General features: G+C 44.4%; 1 protein-coding gene across 1 annotated transcript in view; it reads left to right on the forward strand.

Moving 5' to 3' along the window:
- The window catches only part of MRPS6 (mitochondrial ribosomal protein S6), a 68,110-nt gene that overhangs the window by 36,541 nt on the left and 12,207 nt on the right, over positions 1 to 19,362 (forward strand). The window contains 1 exon segment of the mRNA NM_001435374.1: positions 14,209 to 14,348. Coding sequence (NP_001422303.1) covers positions 14,209 to 14,348 — 140 coding nt within the window.

A 19,362-nucleotide genomic window follows, 5' to 3' on the forward strand; every position in this document is an offset into this window, starting at 1 on the left:
TTCCTAGAGGTGTGTCTGTAAACTTTATCTTCCAACCCTTCTGTTGAATTTCTTTTAAATTTCTATCAGGTTTTTAATTTTTAAGAGCTCCTTTGTTCCCCAAGTCTTTCTTTTTTATAGCCTTTTGTCTCTTGTTCTTGTTTCATGGGTGCTGTGTTTTCTCATCTCTGAAGATGCTGAAGTTTTCTCCTTCTGTGTTTATATACTCCAGTTATTTTTGTTTGTTTGTTTGTTTGTGTTGGTCTCTCATGTTAAAGACTTTGCACAGATGTGTGCCAGTCTTTGGTGGTTTGCTTATTTTTAATAGGGTGGATTAAACAATCATCTGAGTGTGGAGGTGGAGCTCGTAGACCTCATTGGCCTTCAAAGACCTGGCTCTTGGTTGGATGACTCTTGTGGTCTCTTTAGAACAGGTCACGTTCCCCCAAAAAGGTTCTTAGAGAGTTTGACTGAAGGATAAAATGTCCCAGGCCACCATTCTGGGAGCTCATCAGGAGAAATAGCACAGGGATCTCAGCATTCAGTTTGCCTTTTTTCTTAATCCCTTCTTGGTCTCTCTCTGGTCTGGGAACTGAGATTACCACCACTTTGGGCTGTGCCTCTGTCCTCCAGTCCAGTTACTAATGTTTTATCCACTCCAGAGTATAAGCCTCTACACATGCATCTCTGGATCCAGCTACTCCATAAACTTTGAACCAACTTTATTTTAGCCCCCCCGCCCCCACTTCACCCCTACTTTCAGAGGCATACCCAGTGTTGCCAAGTCTTGGATCTGATCTTTTGGGAAATGCTGTAGTGTAATAAATACGCTTGACTCTTTAGTTTTCCCCTTTGCTGCTTTTCTCTGTCTGCTTTCTTTTTTCCAAAATTGTATTGATGTTTTCCTTTCCTTTCTCTCTTATTCTTTGAGAGTTGTACCTTTAAAAAAAAAGAATTCCTTTATAGTAGTTCTAGTAGGTTTCAGGAGGGAGCATAAGGTGCTTGTGTTTGAATACTCCAACTGGGAATCCTGGTATCCACTCTTCACCTAGCACTTGAAGCTTGCAATTTCAGATTCTGTTGCCCATTTTTGCCTTATCCTAAAAGAACACGTTGCCAACCAGAAGTCCGGTGCGAGTTTAACAACTCTGCTTATCTCTTTATGGGCAAAGCTAATAACTGATTATTCAGATTTCGAAAGGACCTTAGGAGTTAGACAGCTTTTATATGTGGCTGCCAAGTTGAATATAGCATCCCGGGTAGACGCTGCTGTTAGACTGGAAGGAGAAATAACAACAACGAAATGAGGGCTGCCGCTACTTTGGCGTTTACTCTCCTTGCAGTTCTAATTTGAGATTTTGTTGTCATGCCCTGTGGCGGATTCTCTGTAAAATACTGTTGTCTCTACATGGGGCTTGTCAACTCAGTTTCCATTTTTCATTGGTTTTCAGAGACTGAGTTTTGTTGTAATATTCTCTGGTACACTCTAGGGGTCAAAATGTCCATTGGATTTTTTTATGTTATGTCCCAAGAATCTGTAAAAGTTTGGAGGCACCTTTATGAGTCTCCGATTGTGTCTTTCTTTCCACCTTCCACCTGTTTGTTTCTAGTTCCTTGACTGTATATCTGTTTCTAACAGGATATGCTTAACTTTTATTAGGCATCTCTGCCATATACGTATGTAAAATGGTGCTGTTTTCCTTTTGGAGTGAAGGTCTTATCTCTCCTTGAATTTTGTTTTATGGTTTGGTTTAATCCTTTCTTCCATTCTAGTTTAAGTATAGTTAGTAACTTCCATTTTATCTTTCCATTTTCCTTTGTTTGGTTGGCTGCAGTGTGCAGTGGCTTGATACAGGATCTCAGTTCCCAGACATGGGATTGAACCTGGGCCACAGCAGTGAAAGCCTTGAGTCCTGAACACTAGACCACCAGGAAACTCCCTTTCCATTTGTTCTTTGACATATACTCATCAAACATTTATCAAACACCTCCCGTGGGCCGGGTCCTTTGCATCTGCAGCATCCCATGAAGATGAGTAGGAAGCAGCCTTAAAGAGGCTTGGTTAGGGACGGGGATGTCCTTCTAAATAATTACACTTGCAAGATGTTTGTAGAATGAGAGAGATACACATGGGATTACAGAAGAAAGGTACACTTTCCTAGGAAGTAGCTGAGTCTCGAAGGATGTTTTGATTCCCTTAATTCCTCTGTGCTTATGTAACCCTTTCTCTTCCCTGCACTTCAGAGTAGTACAATCCCTTGAGTACCCGCCCCCCCCCCCCCAACTAAACACAACTGCAGTGGCTTGGTTGGTGGACAGGCTTCTAGGCTGTTGTATAGCAAGTTGTGCAAATCTGACTCTCTTGCCAAAGCCCCAAGTTTCTGACTATGGAGGCATATTTAAAAAATTTCTCTTAACCCAGTCAACTAATCGATGTTTTTGCTAAACCCATACACTGATTCTTAGAGGATTCATAGGATCTAAATAGACTTCGAGCCCTTTTGTCTCTACTTTCAAAATCCTTTGATGATTCTTAAATGTCTCCTGGTCTCCCTGTCATTCCGGTGCCGTTCCCTCCCTCCTGTCCAAACAGGCTGAAATACAAGGCGAAGGCAGGGAGCTGAATTGTGCATGAAGGAGAGCAGTTGACAAGGCAGGTACAGCTCCAGGATGTCTACCTGATGCCTGCTCTCACTATCAGTTTCATGAGCTGCAGCATTTCATTTACTTGCTGCCATGGTAACCAGGATTCCTGCCAGTCTTCCTGTTTCCCATCTTTTATTCATCTGTAAGTGCATCTGGAGGGGAAACGAGGAGGATAGAAATGGAAATCTCCCAGGAAAAGGATTGTGGGTTTTGGAATGTTCTCCAAATGACAAACGTGGGTACCTTATCTTTGGTATTGTTCCAGCTGTTCAGGCAGTGGTAACCACAGGTAGTCACCTGTTGGGATTGTCATTTCACATCCAGGGAAGGCTCCATTATTATTGTGAGATAAGTGGAGCTTTTGTGTTCCTTAAATTAGCATTGGAGGAGATCATTGCTGAAAATCCTTTGTAAACTGCAGTTGAGCCAGACTCATTCATATTTGGGGTGATGAGAAGCCAGTCAGCTTCCTACTAGAATGTCGTTCTCACCTTTGTCCACACCTGGAGAGCTTAAAAAAAAAAAATCCCAGTGCCTAAGATTTTTGAACCTCTGGGCCAATGGAATCAAAATATCTGAGGGTGAGACATAGGCATCCCATTTTAAAAGCTCTCCAGGTGGTTCTCCACGGGCTCTAGAGGTCCGGCCTGGTTGGTGAGTCTGCCCTTTTCCATCAACTTATCTGAATCATGAAGGGAATGGTTGGCTCTATGCAAATAAGCCCCCAGATTTGGCCTTAAATGGCCTCTGAATAACATTCTTTGACTTCAGACCTTGGAAACAAGTGGGTTAATTAAAGAACAAAACTACATTATGGTTGAACTACACAAATTTCCTCATTACCTGGGCACATAAGTAATTGACAGCTAGTAAATTCACACGAAGTTGGATCTCATGTAGTCATGACTTCCTTCTTGCTCTGTGTGTTGTTTAAATTTATTTATTTAGGTGTTCCCATTGTGGCTCAGCAGAAATGAATCTGACTAGCCTCCATGAGGACAAAGGTTCGATCCCTGGCCTCGCTCAGTGGGATAGGGATCGGGCATTGCCGTGAGCTGTGGTGTAGGCTGCAAGACGCAGCTCAGACCTAGAGTAGCTGTGGCTGTGGCGTAGACTGGCAGCTACAGCTCCGATTCGACCCCTAGCCTGGGAACCTCCATATGTTGTGGGTGCAGCCCTAAAAAGACAAAAAATATTTATTCATTTATAACCTTTTGATACCAATGCTAATATTGATGTCTCAGCGTGGACTAGCCACAGGGGTTCCTTGAATGTCCACTGTGTTTTAAGGTAAGTCCAGTTTATGGTTTAAAGACATTCTGGCTACCTTGTAGCTGAAGTTTTTTTTTTGTTTTTTTTTTGTTTTTTTAATCACATCATTGAAAGAATACATTTTTGTGTTAGATTTCTCAGATCTCAAGAATCTAAATCCTGGTTGCATGAGCACAGAATGGGCAGAAGACTATTTTTCTCATCACCTTGCTTTTATTGGCTCTTCCTTCTCAAGGCCAAACGTGGCCTTGTCCTGTCGCATCTCTGATCTGCTGATTCTGGAACCAGAGATCGCTGGGCTCCTGACGTTAGATTCTAGTGTTTGCCCTGATTCCCAAGAGACAGAGCAGCCAGTTGTGATAGCTCATGATGCTGGAAGTATAGCTTGCAAGGCTTTTGTCAGTAACCACTGAAAAGCTTTCTATCTGTATCTCCCCGATTATTATATTATTTGTCTAGCAAATACGAAGTTCTAAGTGTTGAGGTATAGTTTCAGGGCTTTGACATAGAATTCACAAGTTTTGGCATCCAGTAAAAGAGCATTTAGCGTAGACTTAGGGAAAGAAATTCTTAAAGCAGAATTTGCTCCCCCTTCAAAAGTTGGTTGTTAAAACACCTTTTCATTGCTCATTGTAAGAAAACTCAGATAGGAGTTCCCCTCGTGGCTCAGTGGTTAACAAATTTGACTAGGAACCATGGGGTTGCGGGTTCAATCCCTGGCCTTGCTCAGTGGGTTAAGGATCTGGTGTTGGCTGTGATCCGTGGTGTAGGTTGCAGACGTGGCTCAGATCTGGCGTTGCTGTGGCTCTGGCATAGTGTGGCAGCTACAGCTCCAATTCGACTCCTGGCCTGGGAACCTCCATATGCCTCGGGAGTGGTCCAAGAAATGGCAAAAAAGACAAAAAAGACAAAAAAAAAAAAAAAGAACTCAGATAATACAGATAATAAAGCAAAGTACAAAATGAAGAGACTAGAGTACTCCCCTCATCTTACTACCTAGGAGGAACTAATATCGTTTAGCTGTATATTCATCCAGCCTTTTTAAAATGTAAAGACTTGAAGATTGATCCTACATGCTGATTTTTTTCTCTTTTATTAAAATATTTTCATGTCAGCATATAGGGGTCATCAACATCTTGGCTTTTAATGGTTGCATAGTACTTGTTCAGTCAGTGAAAATAATTTATTGAATAGACTCCTCTTAACGAACGTTTCCATTTATTCACTAGCCTAATAATTTTGTGGTATTTTCATAGCTAAACCCTTGTGCATGGATATGGCAGTTTCCTTAGAGTAATTTCCTAGAAGTAGTTATAGGATTGAAGTTATACACGTTTTAAACTTGGGTATGTTGCCACATTGCCCTTTAGAAAGTTCACGTTTGTGGAAACTGGTGTGTTACGTTCTAGGCATTGCCCTGAGTGGAGAAAAGCAATGGCTTCTACCTGTACCGAGCAGCACTTTGATTTTACCCCAAATGTAGATTCCATCAGAACCCTCTTCCTGTTCTCCTCTGAGAGCACCCTAACTGGCTGTCCTTCCACCACTTCCTGAGGAGGTGTTCGGCCTTGAGAATCCAACTGACATCTGCTGTTTCTGAGCCACCATTCGGCCGCGGTTCGCCCTCTTCTGTTAGTGACTTTGCTGCAGATTTCCACTACAGGCTTCCAGAGGGCTGCCCCTGTGGCCCATATCCCCGTGGCTCCCCTTTTGGAGATGGATTTCACAGTGAGCGACTTGGAAATACTTGCCTTGAGGGAGCCACTTTAAGAGGAATGTTTGTGGATAAATATTAGGTTGAGCCTTAAGAAATGGCCAATGTTTGGACTGTTCTTGACCTTCCTGTGTGGCAGTTTCATAAGGTTCGTTTGCAAGAGATCATCCAGGTTGCCCTCACTCTGTTTCCAGATCTGGATGGGTAACCCTTCCCTTTCACAGCTGATTTATGCCATCGGGATTATTTTAAAGCCATTTCTCAATGGGGATTTCTAGATACCCCTCCTCCTCATTCTCATAAAGAGGAGATCTGTAATCCACATATCATAGTCACAAGGGCTCTTCAGTTAGTACATACTTCAGCAACTCTTAGGGGTCTATTGCTTTAACAGTTAAATGACTACTTAATATGTGTGAACAGTATTAAGTCTGCAGTATTTCTCATAATTTTAAAGTTTTGAGGTACTTTTGGTTTTGCAAATCACACCACGGTGGCATATAAAGAGAAACAGTTTTTCACTGCATTGACAGTATTTGTTACTTTCCTAGTACCCTTGATGCGTATGGGTTCCCGTCTCTTCTTCCCTCATTCCCTTCTCTTCCCTCATCCTCTTCCCAATTTTTAAAGTCTGTTACGTCTTTGTTTATAGTTACTCTATTTTTAATGAATGGTCTATTAAATATGATTCATGGGCAAAGTAGTAGAGCAGTTAAGATCTCAAAAGTACTTTCTAGCTTTGACTTTTAAACAGTCTGTAAGAATTGCTTTTCTAGTCCCTTATCCGCAAGTTATATAGTGTATAACAGTCCACTATAGGTAAGTATAGTCATGTTCCAGCAGGTGTTTATGTATCTTTACTTTCTTTTTTAGTGTTCTGGGCTTGCCCTTGACTGAATTTTGTTCTTATTTTTAAAATAGTGTCTGTGCTTATTAATTTTTATCCTTACTTACCAGGAAGACCTCTTAATTCAGTAGATTCAGTAAATTAGGGGGCATAGGGGTTCTTTGGAGTCACAAGGTCATTTGGTAAAACAGTTGCCATGGACTCAGAGTTGGGCTTTGTGATATTGTTAGGCAGGGCTGGCACGTCAAACACAGTGTCCGTTCTGTTTTCCAACCAAGATCTGCTAGTGGCGGAACTTTCCCAGAAGTCTGTTCTGCTGGTGAATGGTGCTCGCAGATTTTTTTTCTCCAATTGCTGGGAGAATCTCAATGCAGAATTTCCAGGGACATTCTCTTTATTTGGAGATTTCAAGGGAATTTTCCCAAGGAGATAAACCTTGGAATTAAGATGCAGCCAAGAATGGGAAAAGCTTTTACATGGATATTTTCGCAGGATTTGGCAGTTTTCTGACCTGGCTCCACCTTCCCTAAGATCTCCTTGCTCCTGGGAGTTGCACCGTTCTTTGTAATGTGAGAAAGCAGAGGTGTAAGTAGTTGCTACTTGCCATTACATGTGGATTCGTGTGATTTTCATTTCTTAGTGAGCCATGAGGGTGTTACAGTGATAGCTGGGTACACGGGAGGGACAGTGGCTCCAACTCTCTCTGCCAGAGAATCGGATGTCCAGGATAATTTTGTTGACAAGCCTCTCTTCTGGGATGAAAATAAGTTTAATTAGATTAAACACACTGGTCATTGACTGATGGTGGTGTTTATGGTACTTCCATGAATCTTAGCTTGAGTAACCTTACTGGATGGGGATTTTGTTTGGGGGCAAGTAGAGGTATCTTTCCTTTTATCTCCCTTGTTTGTCTTCTTGCTCTCATCTTTATACAGACACTTGGCGCATTAAAATTCCTGGAACTGCAGTTTTCACAATGTGATCCAAGAAGCCCTGGGCTTTCCAGGGGATCATCGCAAAAGCAATAGTGGATAAAACAGCTGGTCGCTTAGTATAAATCTAGGCATGAGCCCCAAATTTGACTAGGAGTCAAGTATATTCCTCACCACCTGGCAATAGTAGTGTTATTAAAATGGCAGTTTCACTTCAGAATGTCCTTCATTGAATGAAGAGTCTTCGAACTTAATTTCTGCAGGGCTTTAGAAGTTGGCAGTCTCACCTCCCACCCGCTGCAGAGATTGATCTGGTGATCATCCCGGTATCTTTGCATTTCAATGATGGGAAGGCCAGTGCTTCACAAGACAGCTATTTTATTTTGTTTTATTTTATTATTATTTGTTTATTTTTTTGCCTTTGTCTTTTTAGGGCCGCATCTGAGGCATATGGAGGTTTCCAGGCTCTAGGGGTCGAACTGGAGCTGCAGCTGCCGGCTTACACCACGGCCATAGCAACTCAGGATCCGAGCCACGTCTGTGGCCTACACCACACACAGCTCACAGCAACACCAGATCCTTAACCCACTGAACGAGGCGAGGCCAGGAATCGAACCTATGTCCTCATGGATGCTAGTCAGGTTCGTTTCCACTGAGCCACGATGGGAACTCCAAGACAGCTGTTTTACTTTCATATAGCTGTAATTTTCAGAAATGTGTTCTTATTTTACATCAAGGCTTTGTTTCTCCCTAATTTTACCCTTGATTCCTGTCTGCCTTGTCAGGGTCCAGCCAAAATCAAACATACCTATCTTCCTATCTTTTTTTTTTTTTTTTTTTTTTTTTTTTTTTTTGCTTTTTATGGCACCTGCAGCATATGGAGGTTCCCAAGTTAGGGGGTCTAGTTGGAGCTGTAGCTGCTGGCCTACACCACAGCCACAGCAATGCCAGATCTGAGCCGCGTCTGCGACCCACACCACAGCTCACGGCAACACTGATCCTTAACCCACTGAGTGAGGCCAGGGATCGAACCCTCAACCTAATCGTTCCTAGTCAGATTTGTTTCCACTGTGCCACGACGGGAACTCCAAACATACCTATCTTTTGCATTAGGTAGCCCTGCAGATATTTGTAGTTAGCTGTTGGGTTTTCCCTGAGTCATCTTTTGTAGCCCAAACAGCAGTGGTTTTGGTAATTATTAATAATAAGATCAAAATTTGGTTTTTATTTTGTCTAGGATGGATTTTCTTTTTTCAAGTATCATTTCATGTAAATTCTTTGAATAGGATTATGTCTTAGTAGATAATTAGAACAATCCAAGTTTAACATTTATGTTTATGTATATTTGAATTTTAGAATTTTAAAGAACTTGAAATATTGAGTTTTGGAGTTCCCATCGCAGCTCAGTGGAAATGAATCTGACTAGTATCCATGAGAACGCATGTTCGATCCCTGGATCCAGCTCAGTGGGTTAAGGATCCGGTGTTGCCCTGAGCTGTGGTGTAGGTTAAAGACTCAGCTTGGATATTTTGTTGCTGTGGCTGTGGTGTAGGCCAGCGGCTACAGCTTCAAATCAGCCCCTACCCTGGAAACTTCCATATGCCACGGGTGTGGCCCTTAAAAAAAAAAAAGTTAGTTTCACTTCTGTTAGATGAATTGTGGATTCTTTAAACCTGTAATATTAGTATGAATAACAGCATTTTTGGCACCACATGAAATAAGCAGAAACACACCAGTGCTACAGTGTTCCTTCAGTATTACAGTTGCTACCCTGATAGTGAGCTGTGTTGTCTGTGCAAAGTGACTTCAAAACAAGGAAACTTCAGGTTCCTTGTTTGCGTTTCCTGGGGGGAAATGGCAGTGAGTAGTAAGCTAGAGACATGCTCCTGGGGAGGCGCAAGTGAGGTGTTAATTTGTTTAACCACCCTTTCCAGTGCCTGCTCCAGGATAGGCTTGTCGCTTTGGGGAGTGCGTTTGTTGTACAAGGTGGACTGAAGTCCTCGAGCTCCCACCCTCACATCCTGGTGGTGAGGGACTAGTTAGGGACTGACGGCTGTGTAGAAGTCAGTGGGAATGACAAAGAGTCGCTGATGTGGGAGGGGCACTTTGGGGGGATGGGGGTATCAGAATGAGGAACACAAGAGAGAGACTGCTGAACAACCTCGTGTGCCCCTAGGGTATGTGGACGATTTTGACATAAAGGCTGTTTACGTGCAGCTCGTAAAGACAAAATCTGTTGAGAACAGCTACTTAAGCACATGAAGAAACTGAGGCACCAATTTTAAATGGGTACATTTTTAATACAGGCTTGCATAATGTTCGCGAAGGAGCTGGGGCGAGAATCCAGGTTTCCTAGTTCCCATTCACATTCATTCACTCTTCCTTTTCCTTGTTTTTTTCAAGTGAATGTGTTCAGCTCTCCAATCTGTGCCGTAACAAAATCGTGTTTCCTTGACATATGGTGGATTGGAGGAAAGTCTCAGGGAGCTGCTTTCAGACGGAGTGAGAGAAGCCCGTAAGAAGCACGTGCACACAGTCTCTCTTAGAATAGCTGGAGTGAAAGGGTTTGGAGACCTTGTAAACGAGAATTACAGCAGCAAGATCATGTGCTTCCTGTAGGCCATATGTTTTTACAAATTGAACATTGTGCTGTGTTGAATGCAGCTTTTTTTTGGAAGCTTGAAGTTTATTTTAATAGATTTATGGGTTTTACCAAATGAAGAAAGTGGAAAGCCTGGGCTGATTAGATCAGGAGCTTGGTGGACAGGATGGGGATTCTGCAGAATCCTTTTGTGATTTGAGATGTTCCTTATTAGGTTGGGACCCTGTGAGTCTACCTGAGGGCCCATCCCATGAGACCTTCACTATCTGTACCTCAGTGGCCCAGGCACATGCTATTCTTTGTGGTCCACTTTAGGGTGAGTGGATTGGGGCCTTGCCAGCTTCCATCAACCCATTACAATGTAGAGTGGAGATAGGCCAGATAGTAAGTAGGCTTCGTGGCCACACCATCTCTGCCCTAATTTCAGGTCTGCTTTTAGCTTTTAAGTAGCCATGGACACTATATAAATGCACAAGCTGGCCATGATCCAGCAAAACTTTATTTGCAAAAACAGGTAGCAAGCTAGATTTGGCCCTCCGACCCTGGCGTGCTGACCCTTGATTGAGGGCCGTGAGGTGAGGTTAGATGGGACAAGTTGAGCGGCTCCCTTAATAAACAGAAAGGAATCTTTTAACTCCTCCTTTATCTTTTTAAACTTCTGGGTAATCTGAAATTACAGGGAAATCAGTGTGGCCATTCAAGCAGTCTGCAGTTTGACCTTGACATATGAAAGTTCAAATGTGTTTTGGTATTTTCTTAAGTTACGTGCTTATTAGGTATACTCTTTCCCCTTTTTTGGACAGATGAAAATATGTTACAAGCTCTTACTTCAGAAGAGGACGCTTTCATACACATTAGTGGGAATTTAAACAAGAGGTGTTGAGATATATTTCTTTTTAATTAGGCAAAACTGAGATTAAAATTTATGATTTGAGTAGCTAATCAGAAGACTATAATCAAAGTGTGTGTGTGTGTGTGTGTGTGTGTTGGGGGGGTGTTTTCCCTTCTCCATCTTTTATTTGGATAGACTATCCACCTTGTCATAAGTTAATTGATGCAATGCCAGGTCAAGAAATAGCATTTTTAATGAAATATTAACCTGCTTTTAGGAATGAGGTTTTTGCACAATAACGGCAATGTTAGTGAACTAATGAAAGGTGAGAAGAATTTAGCCTCTCTTTGATTAGAACTACATAAAAATGCTTGTTGACAATCATAAGGAGAAATTGCCACAGACTTTTTATTTAGTTAGTATTAACGCAAAGAGATTTTGGCCCCTATTTCTGTTTTCAGGAAATCTCTGTTCTTCACAATGTCAGTTTAAATATATAAATACACTTAATTTGAAGTGGGAATTTAAAAAATCCGTAGTAGGCTACAATATGAAATAAGAGTAGAACATTTTTTTAAAATTAATTAATTAATTTATTTATTTTGTTTGTTTGTTTGTTTTTTGTCTTTTTGCCGTTTCTTGGGCCGCTCCTGTGGCATATGGGAGGTTCCCAGGCTAGGGGTCAAATCGGAGCTGTAACCACCAGCCTATGCCAGGGCCACAGCAACTCGGGATCCGAGCTGCGTCTGTGACCTACACCACAGCTCACGGCAATGCCGGATCGTTAACCCACTGAGCAAGGGCAGGGATCGAACCCGCAACCTCATGGTTCCTAGTCGGATTCGTTAACCACTGCACCACAACAGGAACTCCCAGAGTAGAACATTTTTATTTCCAAACCTTAAACTCATACTTTGGTGCATTCACAGCCTTTTAGCAGTGTTTGTCAGAAAGAAGATATACAGGTGTCTAGAGGATCTTCTTCAGTTGCCGGAATGCAGTTGTCTTTTGTTTGACAGGAACTGAATCACTGGAAGGTAGCCTTTCCTTAAGTTCACTCTTGCACTTCAAGATTTCCCTGCTTGCCTTTCCTCACTTAGGTCTTTGAGGAGTTCCCTTTTCCCTGCCCAGGTGTCCTCTGGCCTCCTCCCCAACTTGACTTTGTCTGTGTTCCTTTTCTTTGCATGAGGCTCTCGCATTTGTTAACTGCCTTGTAATCTCAAAGTCATGGCATCTCTCAGAGGCCCAATTCCCCAATCCTTCTTTGCTTTTTTGGGGGGGGGGGTGATGCTTAAATATGTAACAATAAAACACCAGACCAGTGGTACTCATATCACAGTTACGCAGCACATCACATTGGGCGTCGATGATGTTTAAGTAAAACATCCTACATTCTGTCCCCTGACTGGGTCATTCCCCTTTAACTACTAACTTGCCCTTGCTTTCTCTCTCTTTGCTCAAACACTGCTCAGAATGGTTTGCCCCTCAGGCTCTGGAGCTTTGTCTTTGCATCACACCTCTACCTTTGCAGCCTAGCTCTGTCTTGCTAAGTGAGTGCACAGTCACTCTGCTGTGGCTTTTTCTTCATTTCCATCCTCCGTCCTGTCGTCCCGGGGGCTGTCTCTTTCCTTAGGTTCTGTGACAAGGCAGGTCTGGTTTTACTTTTGCTAAAAGTTTGCTTTTCTGACCTTGAGTCCTCCACAAGGCTCTGTTGTTGACCTTTTTTCTTCTTACCCCACCCCTCCCTCAGCGAGCTCACCTGCTCCCAGGGTTTCACATATAGCTGTTCTTTGCAGATGGCTGTTAGATGTGTGGTTCTCACCTGCTTTACCTTTTTGAGCTTAAGGTTTACATCTTGAAAGGTCACCGCGGAGGAGCTGTGGGCATCTCAGAGGCAGCACGTTCTACCCCAGATTCATCTTTTATTGTCCCCAGCCAGCTTCTCCAGATTCTCCCCCCCCCTTTTTTTTGTCTTTTCTAGGGCTGCTCCCGTGGCATATGGAGGTTCACAGGCTAGGGGTCTAATCAGAGCTGTAGCTGCCGACCTACGCCACAGCAACGTAGGATCTGAGCTGCGTATGCGACCTACACCACAGCTCACGGCAATGCCGCATCCTTAACCCACTGAACGAGGCCAGGGATCGAACCCTCAACGTCATGGTTCCTAGTCAGATTCATCAACCACTGAGCCACGACGGGAATACCTCCAGATTTCCCTTTAGCTGTTAGTAATAACCCTATTCCCGCAGTCACTGTATTTAGCCCCTCTTTTGCCACACTTCTCCCTCATTTTTCACATTCCATTAGTTGTGTCTTCTCGAGTTTACCCTTGTAAAGTGTCTTTTCTTCCAAAACTTTTTGGTGTATATGTATGCATAGGGGGATACCTGGAAGGAAATTCACCAAAATGTTTTAAGTCTTTCCTCTCTAGATGATGACGGGGTTTCATATTGGTTGAATTTTGTTTTATACTGTTGGTATTTATTATTTGTATACTTGTGCCCAGCCTGCAGCCTCACTTCTCAGTCCTCCCTTGTCTCGAACTTCCTCCGCCGGGACTCCTAGCTGTCTCCTCTGCACTTTCTTGTCTTTGCTTCTTCCCTCGGTGCCCGGTTTCTCTGTTCTTTGCGTCTCCCATTGTCATTTTTCAGGGCTCCTCTCACGTCAGCTTTGCTTAATGAAACTCTTCTTCCCACTGAATATGCTTTCTCTCTTCAGCAGCTCTCTGGTCCCTGCGTCACTTCCTGTGTTCTGCCTGCTGGTCTTCGTATGTGGGTTTTTGTACTCGTGTCTTTCTTAGATTGTAAGCTCCACGCGGGCAGAGATTGAGTCTTCCCCATCCGTTCTCCCTTTTGGTCACAATCTCCCAATTTTCCTTTGGGGGACAACCCCTTTTCCCATTGGCTCTCTGTGGTTTTGGGGAGATGGTCAATCAGAGTATCTTGCCAAGAGGATGCTCTTCCCCTGGAACTTGAACTTTGAGTCATGGGCTGCAAGGACTGGCAGTGATTGGCGCTGATCCACCCTGGCCAAGGTGCTCGGAAGAAGCCACTCATTAGTTCCTGCCTCCCAGATCCCTGGAGCTGCCCCGGTCCCTGAACTCCCGAGGCCTGCTGCTTCAGATTTTCCTTCGTATCTGTGAGCTATATCTCATATCCTTACAATAAATGTGTTTCTCTCTCGCCCTCTCTTTTTTTTTTTTTTTTTTTTAAAGTGAGCTTAAAAAAGTTGTTGTTGCTTTTAGCCAAAGATCCCCTACCTATCATAGAGCTGTTAGGATTGGAACTGACCAGACTTAATCACTCTAGTTCTTTTGCAGACTCTGATGGGGTTTTTTTTCTCTCCTTTTTTTTTTTTTTTCCCCTAAACAATTTAAAAAATCAGCCTGAGACCGCTGCTGCTTTGAAGCGTACGCTGGAAGCCCTGATGGACCGAGGGGCTGTAGTGAGGAACTTGGAGAACCTGGGCGAGCGCATGCTTCCCTACAAGATCTCCGCCCACAATCAGCGGCACTCCAGGGGCGGGTAAGTCTCTTCGTGCGCCCCCTGACCAGTGCCTTTGATGGGGAACCCTGTCCAGTTCACCTCGGAAGTGATTATACTTTCACAGTCAGGCCCCCCTTCTGCCAGGTGGTGTCCAGGTACATACCCCAGCAGGGCTGTGTTGCAGGTAGGGTTCGTTTAATGCTGACCCATAATAAACTTTCACCAGAGTCCAGAAACAGGTCACGCCAGCAGGAACACCTAATAAGCTTTTGACTGTGGGAAACTCTTCTTGTCACCTTAAGCCCTGCTGTGCCCTGGCATTTCTTTAACTTTTGCCTTGTCACACACCTCAGTGAGCAGTGTGTTGTCCACCCACTCTGTGCATCCTTTCTAAGTATGTAGGTCTTAATAATAGCAAGATATACTTCTTACTAATGTGCGTGACCAGAGCCAAAAACGGCTTGACCTATTCCAGCCAATTTTCATCACAATTTTTTGTAATGGTTTTGTTTTTCTTTTTTTCTCACGTAGTGTAGAGCAAGTTCCTCAAACATATGTCAAGGATTTGATTTAATAATAATAAATCTCTTTGAGACATGCTTTGAGGCCGGTTTGTACGTTGGGTTGGTTTGAGGCTTCTCTAAGCTCTATAGTGGTATCTTTTTTCCATACCCGTGGTTTCTGATTTGGAGAAATAATTTTTATATTGTTGGGTTTCCTAGAAGTAGGTGATAAGATGGGGATCAGTTTTTAACGTAGTGGGAAGCGTCTAGGACTAGAAGGCTTGATTCTGCCGCTGGTGCTCCCAGCTGTGTGGCCTCGACCAAGTCGCTTCGCTTCTCTGATCCTGGCTTACTTGGATCCTGAACTCCAATGGTCGTTCTCCCATCCATGTTGTCACAGGGTTCAAACGAGATTATCTCTGCTCTGTGGCCCGTGCTGGGCGTGGTATGATGCTGCTTTTAAGGATGTGGGGAGTGCGGTCTTGTGCAGGTTTGATGCATATGATGGACCCGAGTGAAGTCAGGGCCACACCGGGCTTTCTTACTGCCTGTGAACCTTGTGCTGAGGTGGGGCACAGACCGCACATTTCATCTTGTGATTGCTTCACCTTGTTTTGTGCCCCAGCGTTCAGCTTCTCGAGAACACCTCGGAAGAGCGTGCCTGAGGCGTTGCTAGGCAACATGAAATGCACAGTGGCTCGTTCCTCTCCACAATCACAACAGCAGTGAGCAATGGAGATTGGGTGTATAGCATTTTTTAGAAAACTGAACCACAAAGGGACTTGGTTTTAACAGCAAGGCTGTGGACCTTTTGCCTTTTTGTTTTTAACAAGGAGCATGTAAAATTTGGCTAAGGATGATGAGCCAGGTTCGGGGACGGAAGACACTGGACAGGAAAAGAAGTCGGTTTCCTCCTTGTGTGCTTTCAGGGGTGTACAGTGGGAGTGCTCTCTTCTGTCCCCTTTGCCTAGTACAGGGTTTGACCTTGTGGAGGGCTGGTGTGACCAGCATTCTAGAATCTGCCCTTCTCACAGTGCGTGGGCAGTGGTGCTGCTGCTGCTGCTGCTGGCTGGGGACCACACTTTAAGAACTGATGCATTGGCTCATCTAGTTTTGGGGGCCTCTGTGTGCAGGGCTGCGTAGCGCAGTGCTTGCTCTTTCTCCTTTATGGGCAGTATAACCTCAGATCAGAGGAGCTCACCTGGAAGAAGGCCAGAACTGCTGACAGCACCAGCCCTACCTTCCAGATTCCTGACCAGGTGCACGTGCCCCACCAAAGGCTGTGTTGCAGTCACTTAGTCTGTTTCCAGTTAAGGATTTTACTTCTGGGGTTCTTTTTTTTTTTTTTTTTTTTGGTTCGTTTGTTTACTTTCAGACTCCTCAGCAAAGGAAAAGCAATATTCTTACAGTGTATTGTGCTGTGTGTATTATACACTGATGCAGGAAGGTGGAGCCCAGCCCCAACCTGGGAGGTTCATGTTTTAAGCTTTGCTTTTCCAGGGATAAATCAGTGTCTGGTATTTATTTGTTTGAGGTAGTGTTTTGCAAAGTGTGGTCTCTGAAACGTGGGTAATACAGACAGCCTCCACCAGAAAGGTGGGGGAGGGTGTGATCAGGTAGATGTGGGAAGCCTCTCATGATCTAATCCTTCTGGAGATTCACGACACACCTCAGCATGTAGATGGTGAGCAGCCCTGCCATAAGATGCCTTCATTTGTCGATCTTATTTGAGTGTGTTACTTTTGTTTGTGTAATACTCACTGGTAGTCTTCACAGTGTTTTTGGTAAGTGAGGAGGTGAGGGGTTATTGGAGTGAGCTGGGTTGGAGATGACGAATTGAGTGGCGTGTCATATCTGCAGTGTGGACCTTAAGCTTACTCTGCCACTCTCTTGGCTGCAGCCAGCCCTCCCACAGTCACTAACCCCAGTGACATTTGTACTGGGCCTTTTGTTCACTTGGCGAGTGCTTTCTGTGCTCTGACATAGCTCCTGAAGGCGTTACAAACGTATTAGGCAGAGCATGTGCCAGGGTGTGTTGGGTGCTGGGAAGGCTCACTTTTATGAAGTGGTTGAGAAGAAACAGAATGGACTTGTTATGCATTTATTAGCAGTCAGAAGATTTTGACTCTTCAAGCAGCCCTGGAGGCCATGACCCATATCTGATTTTGGTGGGACACTGATTTGAATCCTGAGATGAGTACATGAGAGCCGTGTCTGAGCTGGCTAATGAGTGAGCCCCAGATGCCCTCCAGAATCCAGGGTGCATTAGGCTGCTGGTCTTCAGTGTTGGTTGCTCTCACGTCCTGAGGGAAGAAGTGGTATATCATGGTGCTAGTCCTAGGTTCCAGGATGGTTCTTGTGATTGTGGTTCCTGATCCCAAGGAGTTTTCGCCTGAACTGGGGACTTGCCAAGCATATCTAACCTGGGCACCGGCCAAGGGGCTGCAAGGGCTGGAGCCCAGCACAGAAGGGTTCATCCGGCCCAGGCTGACAACCAGGCCCTAGCATCTTTATTGCAGTTACCTCATCGTGTTGAGTGATGGCCTCCCATCCTCCAGATCCACACCCCCAGTGCACACGTGCCAAGTAGGCCTGAAAGAAGAATGAGGGTAAAAAGTGCTTGGGCAGGAGAGGTGCTGTACTGCAACTTGAGGGTTATTTGGGAAATTTTCCAAAAGGAGGAGGTGGTACTTTGAATGTGATGCCTGATATTTATTATTATATCAAGTCCATTACCAGCTTATGCCAAAAAATACAATCATTGTGTTCCAAATACTTAGTCCTGACTTTGGAAACAGGTTACATTCCAGGAATTTATAAGTTTATTGTTTATAACTGGGAACCTATCTTCCCATTGGAACAACTTGTTGGTTAAGATCCTAGGCCGATCCCAGGTAAGTTTTAAGAAAGTTACTTACAACTCCTAATCTCTGAGGGTCAGTAGAATTGGGCGAGTCGTTTGTGCACAACCAAGTCCCATCTTAAAACTTGCTTTTAAGCATGCTGCTCTCCGTTCCTCTTGACAGCAGAGTGGCGCCTGGGCTGTGTCATCTTTATGTATCAGAAAGAGGGACGGTGTCTCAGACACCTGTAATTTCTTAAGGCTCTTTTTTCTGGGGAAGTCAGTTCCTCAGTGTCAGTTGTGCCCCTGGTGATGTGAATTTAGGAGCAGGGAGGGGTTGACCAGATGCCTCTGCTGCTCTTTGGGTCAAGCTGAGATGGCTGGGAAGTTCGGCTCTTCTGGACCAGCTTTCCAGGTGAGGCTTCAGGCCTCACGCACCACCTGTTTCACCAGGCAGTGTGTGGAAACCACTGGAGCAGGGGTGTGGGAGGTCATACAAGGTCTGGGATTCATTCTCAACTCTGGATGTGCCTTGGTCTCTTGGGGGCCCCTCAGATGATCTTTCTTTTGTGCTTCACATGCTCACCTTTGTCCCCTCATCACCTCTGTGGGAAAGGCAAGACCGGGCTTGTGGGAAATCCTCACAATATTCCTCGGGGTCTGAAAGAGGACAGTGTCATGTACCCAGAAGGGAGCCGTGGGTGTAAGTGCTCTATTATATTAGACCCTTGCTCGGGAGGGGCAGGCGTTTTACTGAATCCCAGAATCGGTCACCCTCTGCCGGCACGGCCTCGGCATCTTCCTGCAGGACTGCACAGACTGGTTTAAGGCTCTTTTTCCACTAGATGGGGCTGGACTGAGACTCAGGGTGATGTGCTTAGAAGAAACCATGGTCCATATTGCAGTGCTGGGCTTGTGCGTCCTTGTAAAAGGATGCCCCACATTGGCGTTGACAGTTTTTACCACAGCTGATCCGACTGCAGTGCGCCTGAGCTGACTCGAGATGCGTTTGGGTCTAAGAACTCTTGAGTAGTGAGGGAGGTTTTTCTTGCCTGTTTTGTCCCTTCTTTCTCTATTCTCATCTGCCTTAAAATGTGAATAGGTGCTTATAGCGAAGATCTACTGGCCTACATATAAGATTCTCTTCTATTTACGGGTAAGCAGAATGATAAAAATAACCGGCTCGTTGGTGAATCACTGGAATTTTACTGACTCTCTCCCCAAATGTGTCTGCAGCTTACTCCAAGCGCACTGGCACCTTCTGTAGAGGAGATTGATTCTCCTCTGTAGTTTTCCCGTTAGCTAACATTTCCATGTTCTTGTGCTTTCCTGCCAACATTAAGTCCAGGCCAGCATCCTGACCCCATTCTTGTGTGTAGGTGCCTCACGGCAGGGTTTCAAGGCAGGGCTGCTGCGGCCTTGGAGGTTTCTTTTTACTGGCCGTGTCCCAAGATTTGTAAGGATTCTGCAGCAGGTTTAGTGGTTTTTAAAATGTATGAGACCCAACAGATATAAAAAGAAATGGGGCTTTTCCATCCAGAGGGTGTCTTGGTTTTAAGGAGAGTAATTCATTGCCTCGGTGAAGCCTGAATCCAGCAGGGTTTAACCAATGCAGTCTAGGAACCAGCATTCAAACGAATCTGTTTTCTATCTTCAAAAAGGCTTGAAGATGCTTCATGGCTGCAAATCCCTCTCCTCCCCCTCCCCC

Source organism: Sus scrofa, chromosome 13 (genome assembly GCF_054392235.1).
Source record: "Sus scrofa isolate SSC_HxYL_T2T_F1_AM1 chromosome 13, Sscrofa_HxYL_maternal_Yorkshire_Landrace_v2.0, whole genome shotgun sequence".
Taxonomy (NCBI): Eukaryota; Metazoa; Chordata; class Mammalia; order Artiodactyla; family Suidae; genus Sus; species Sus scrofa.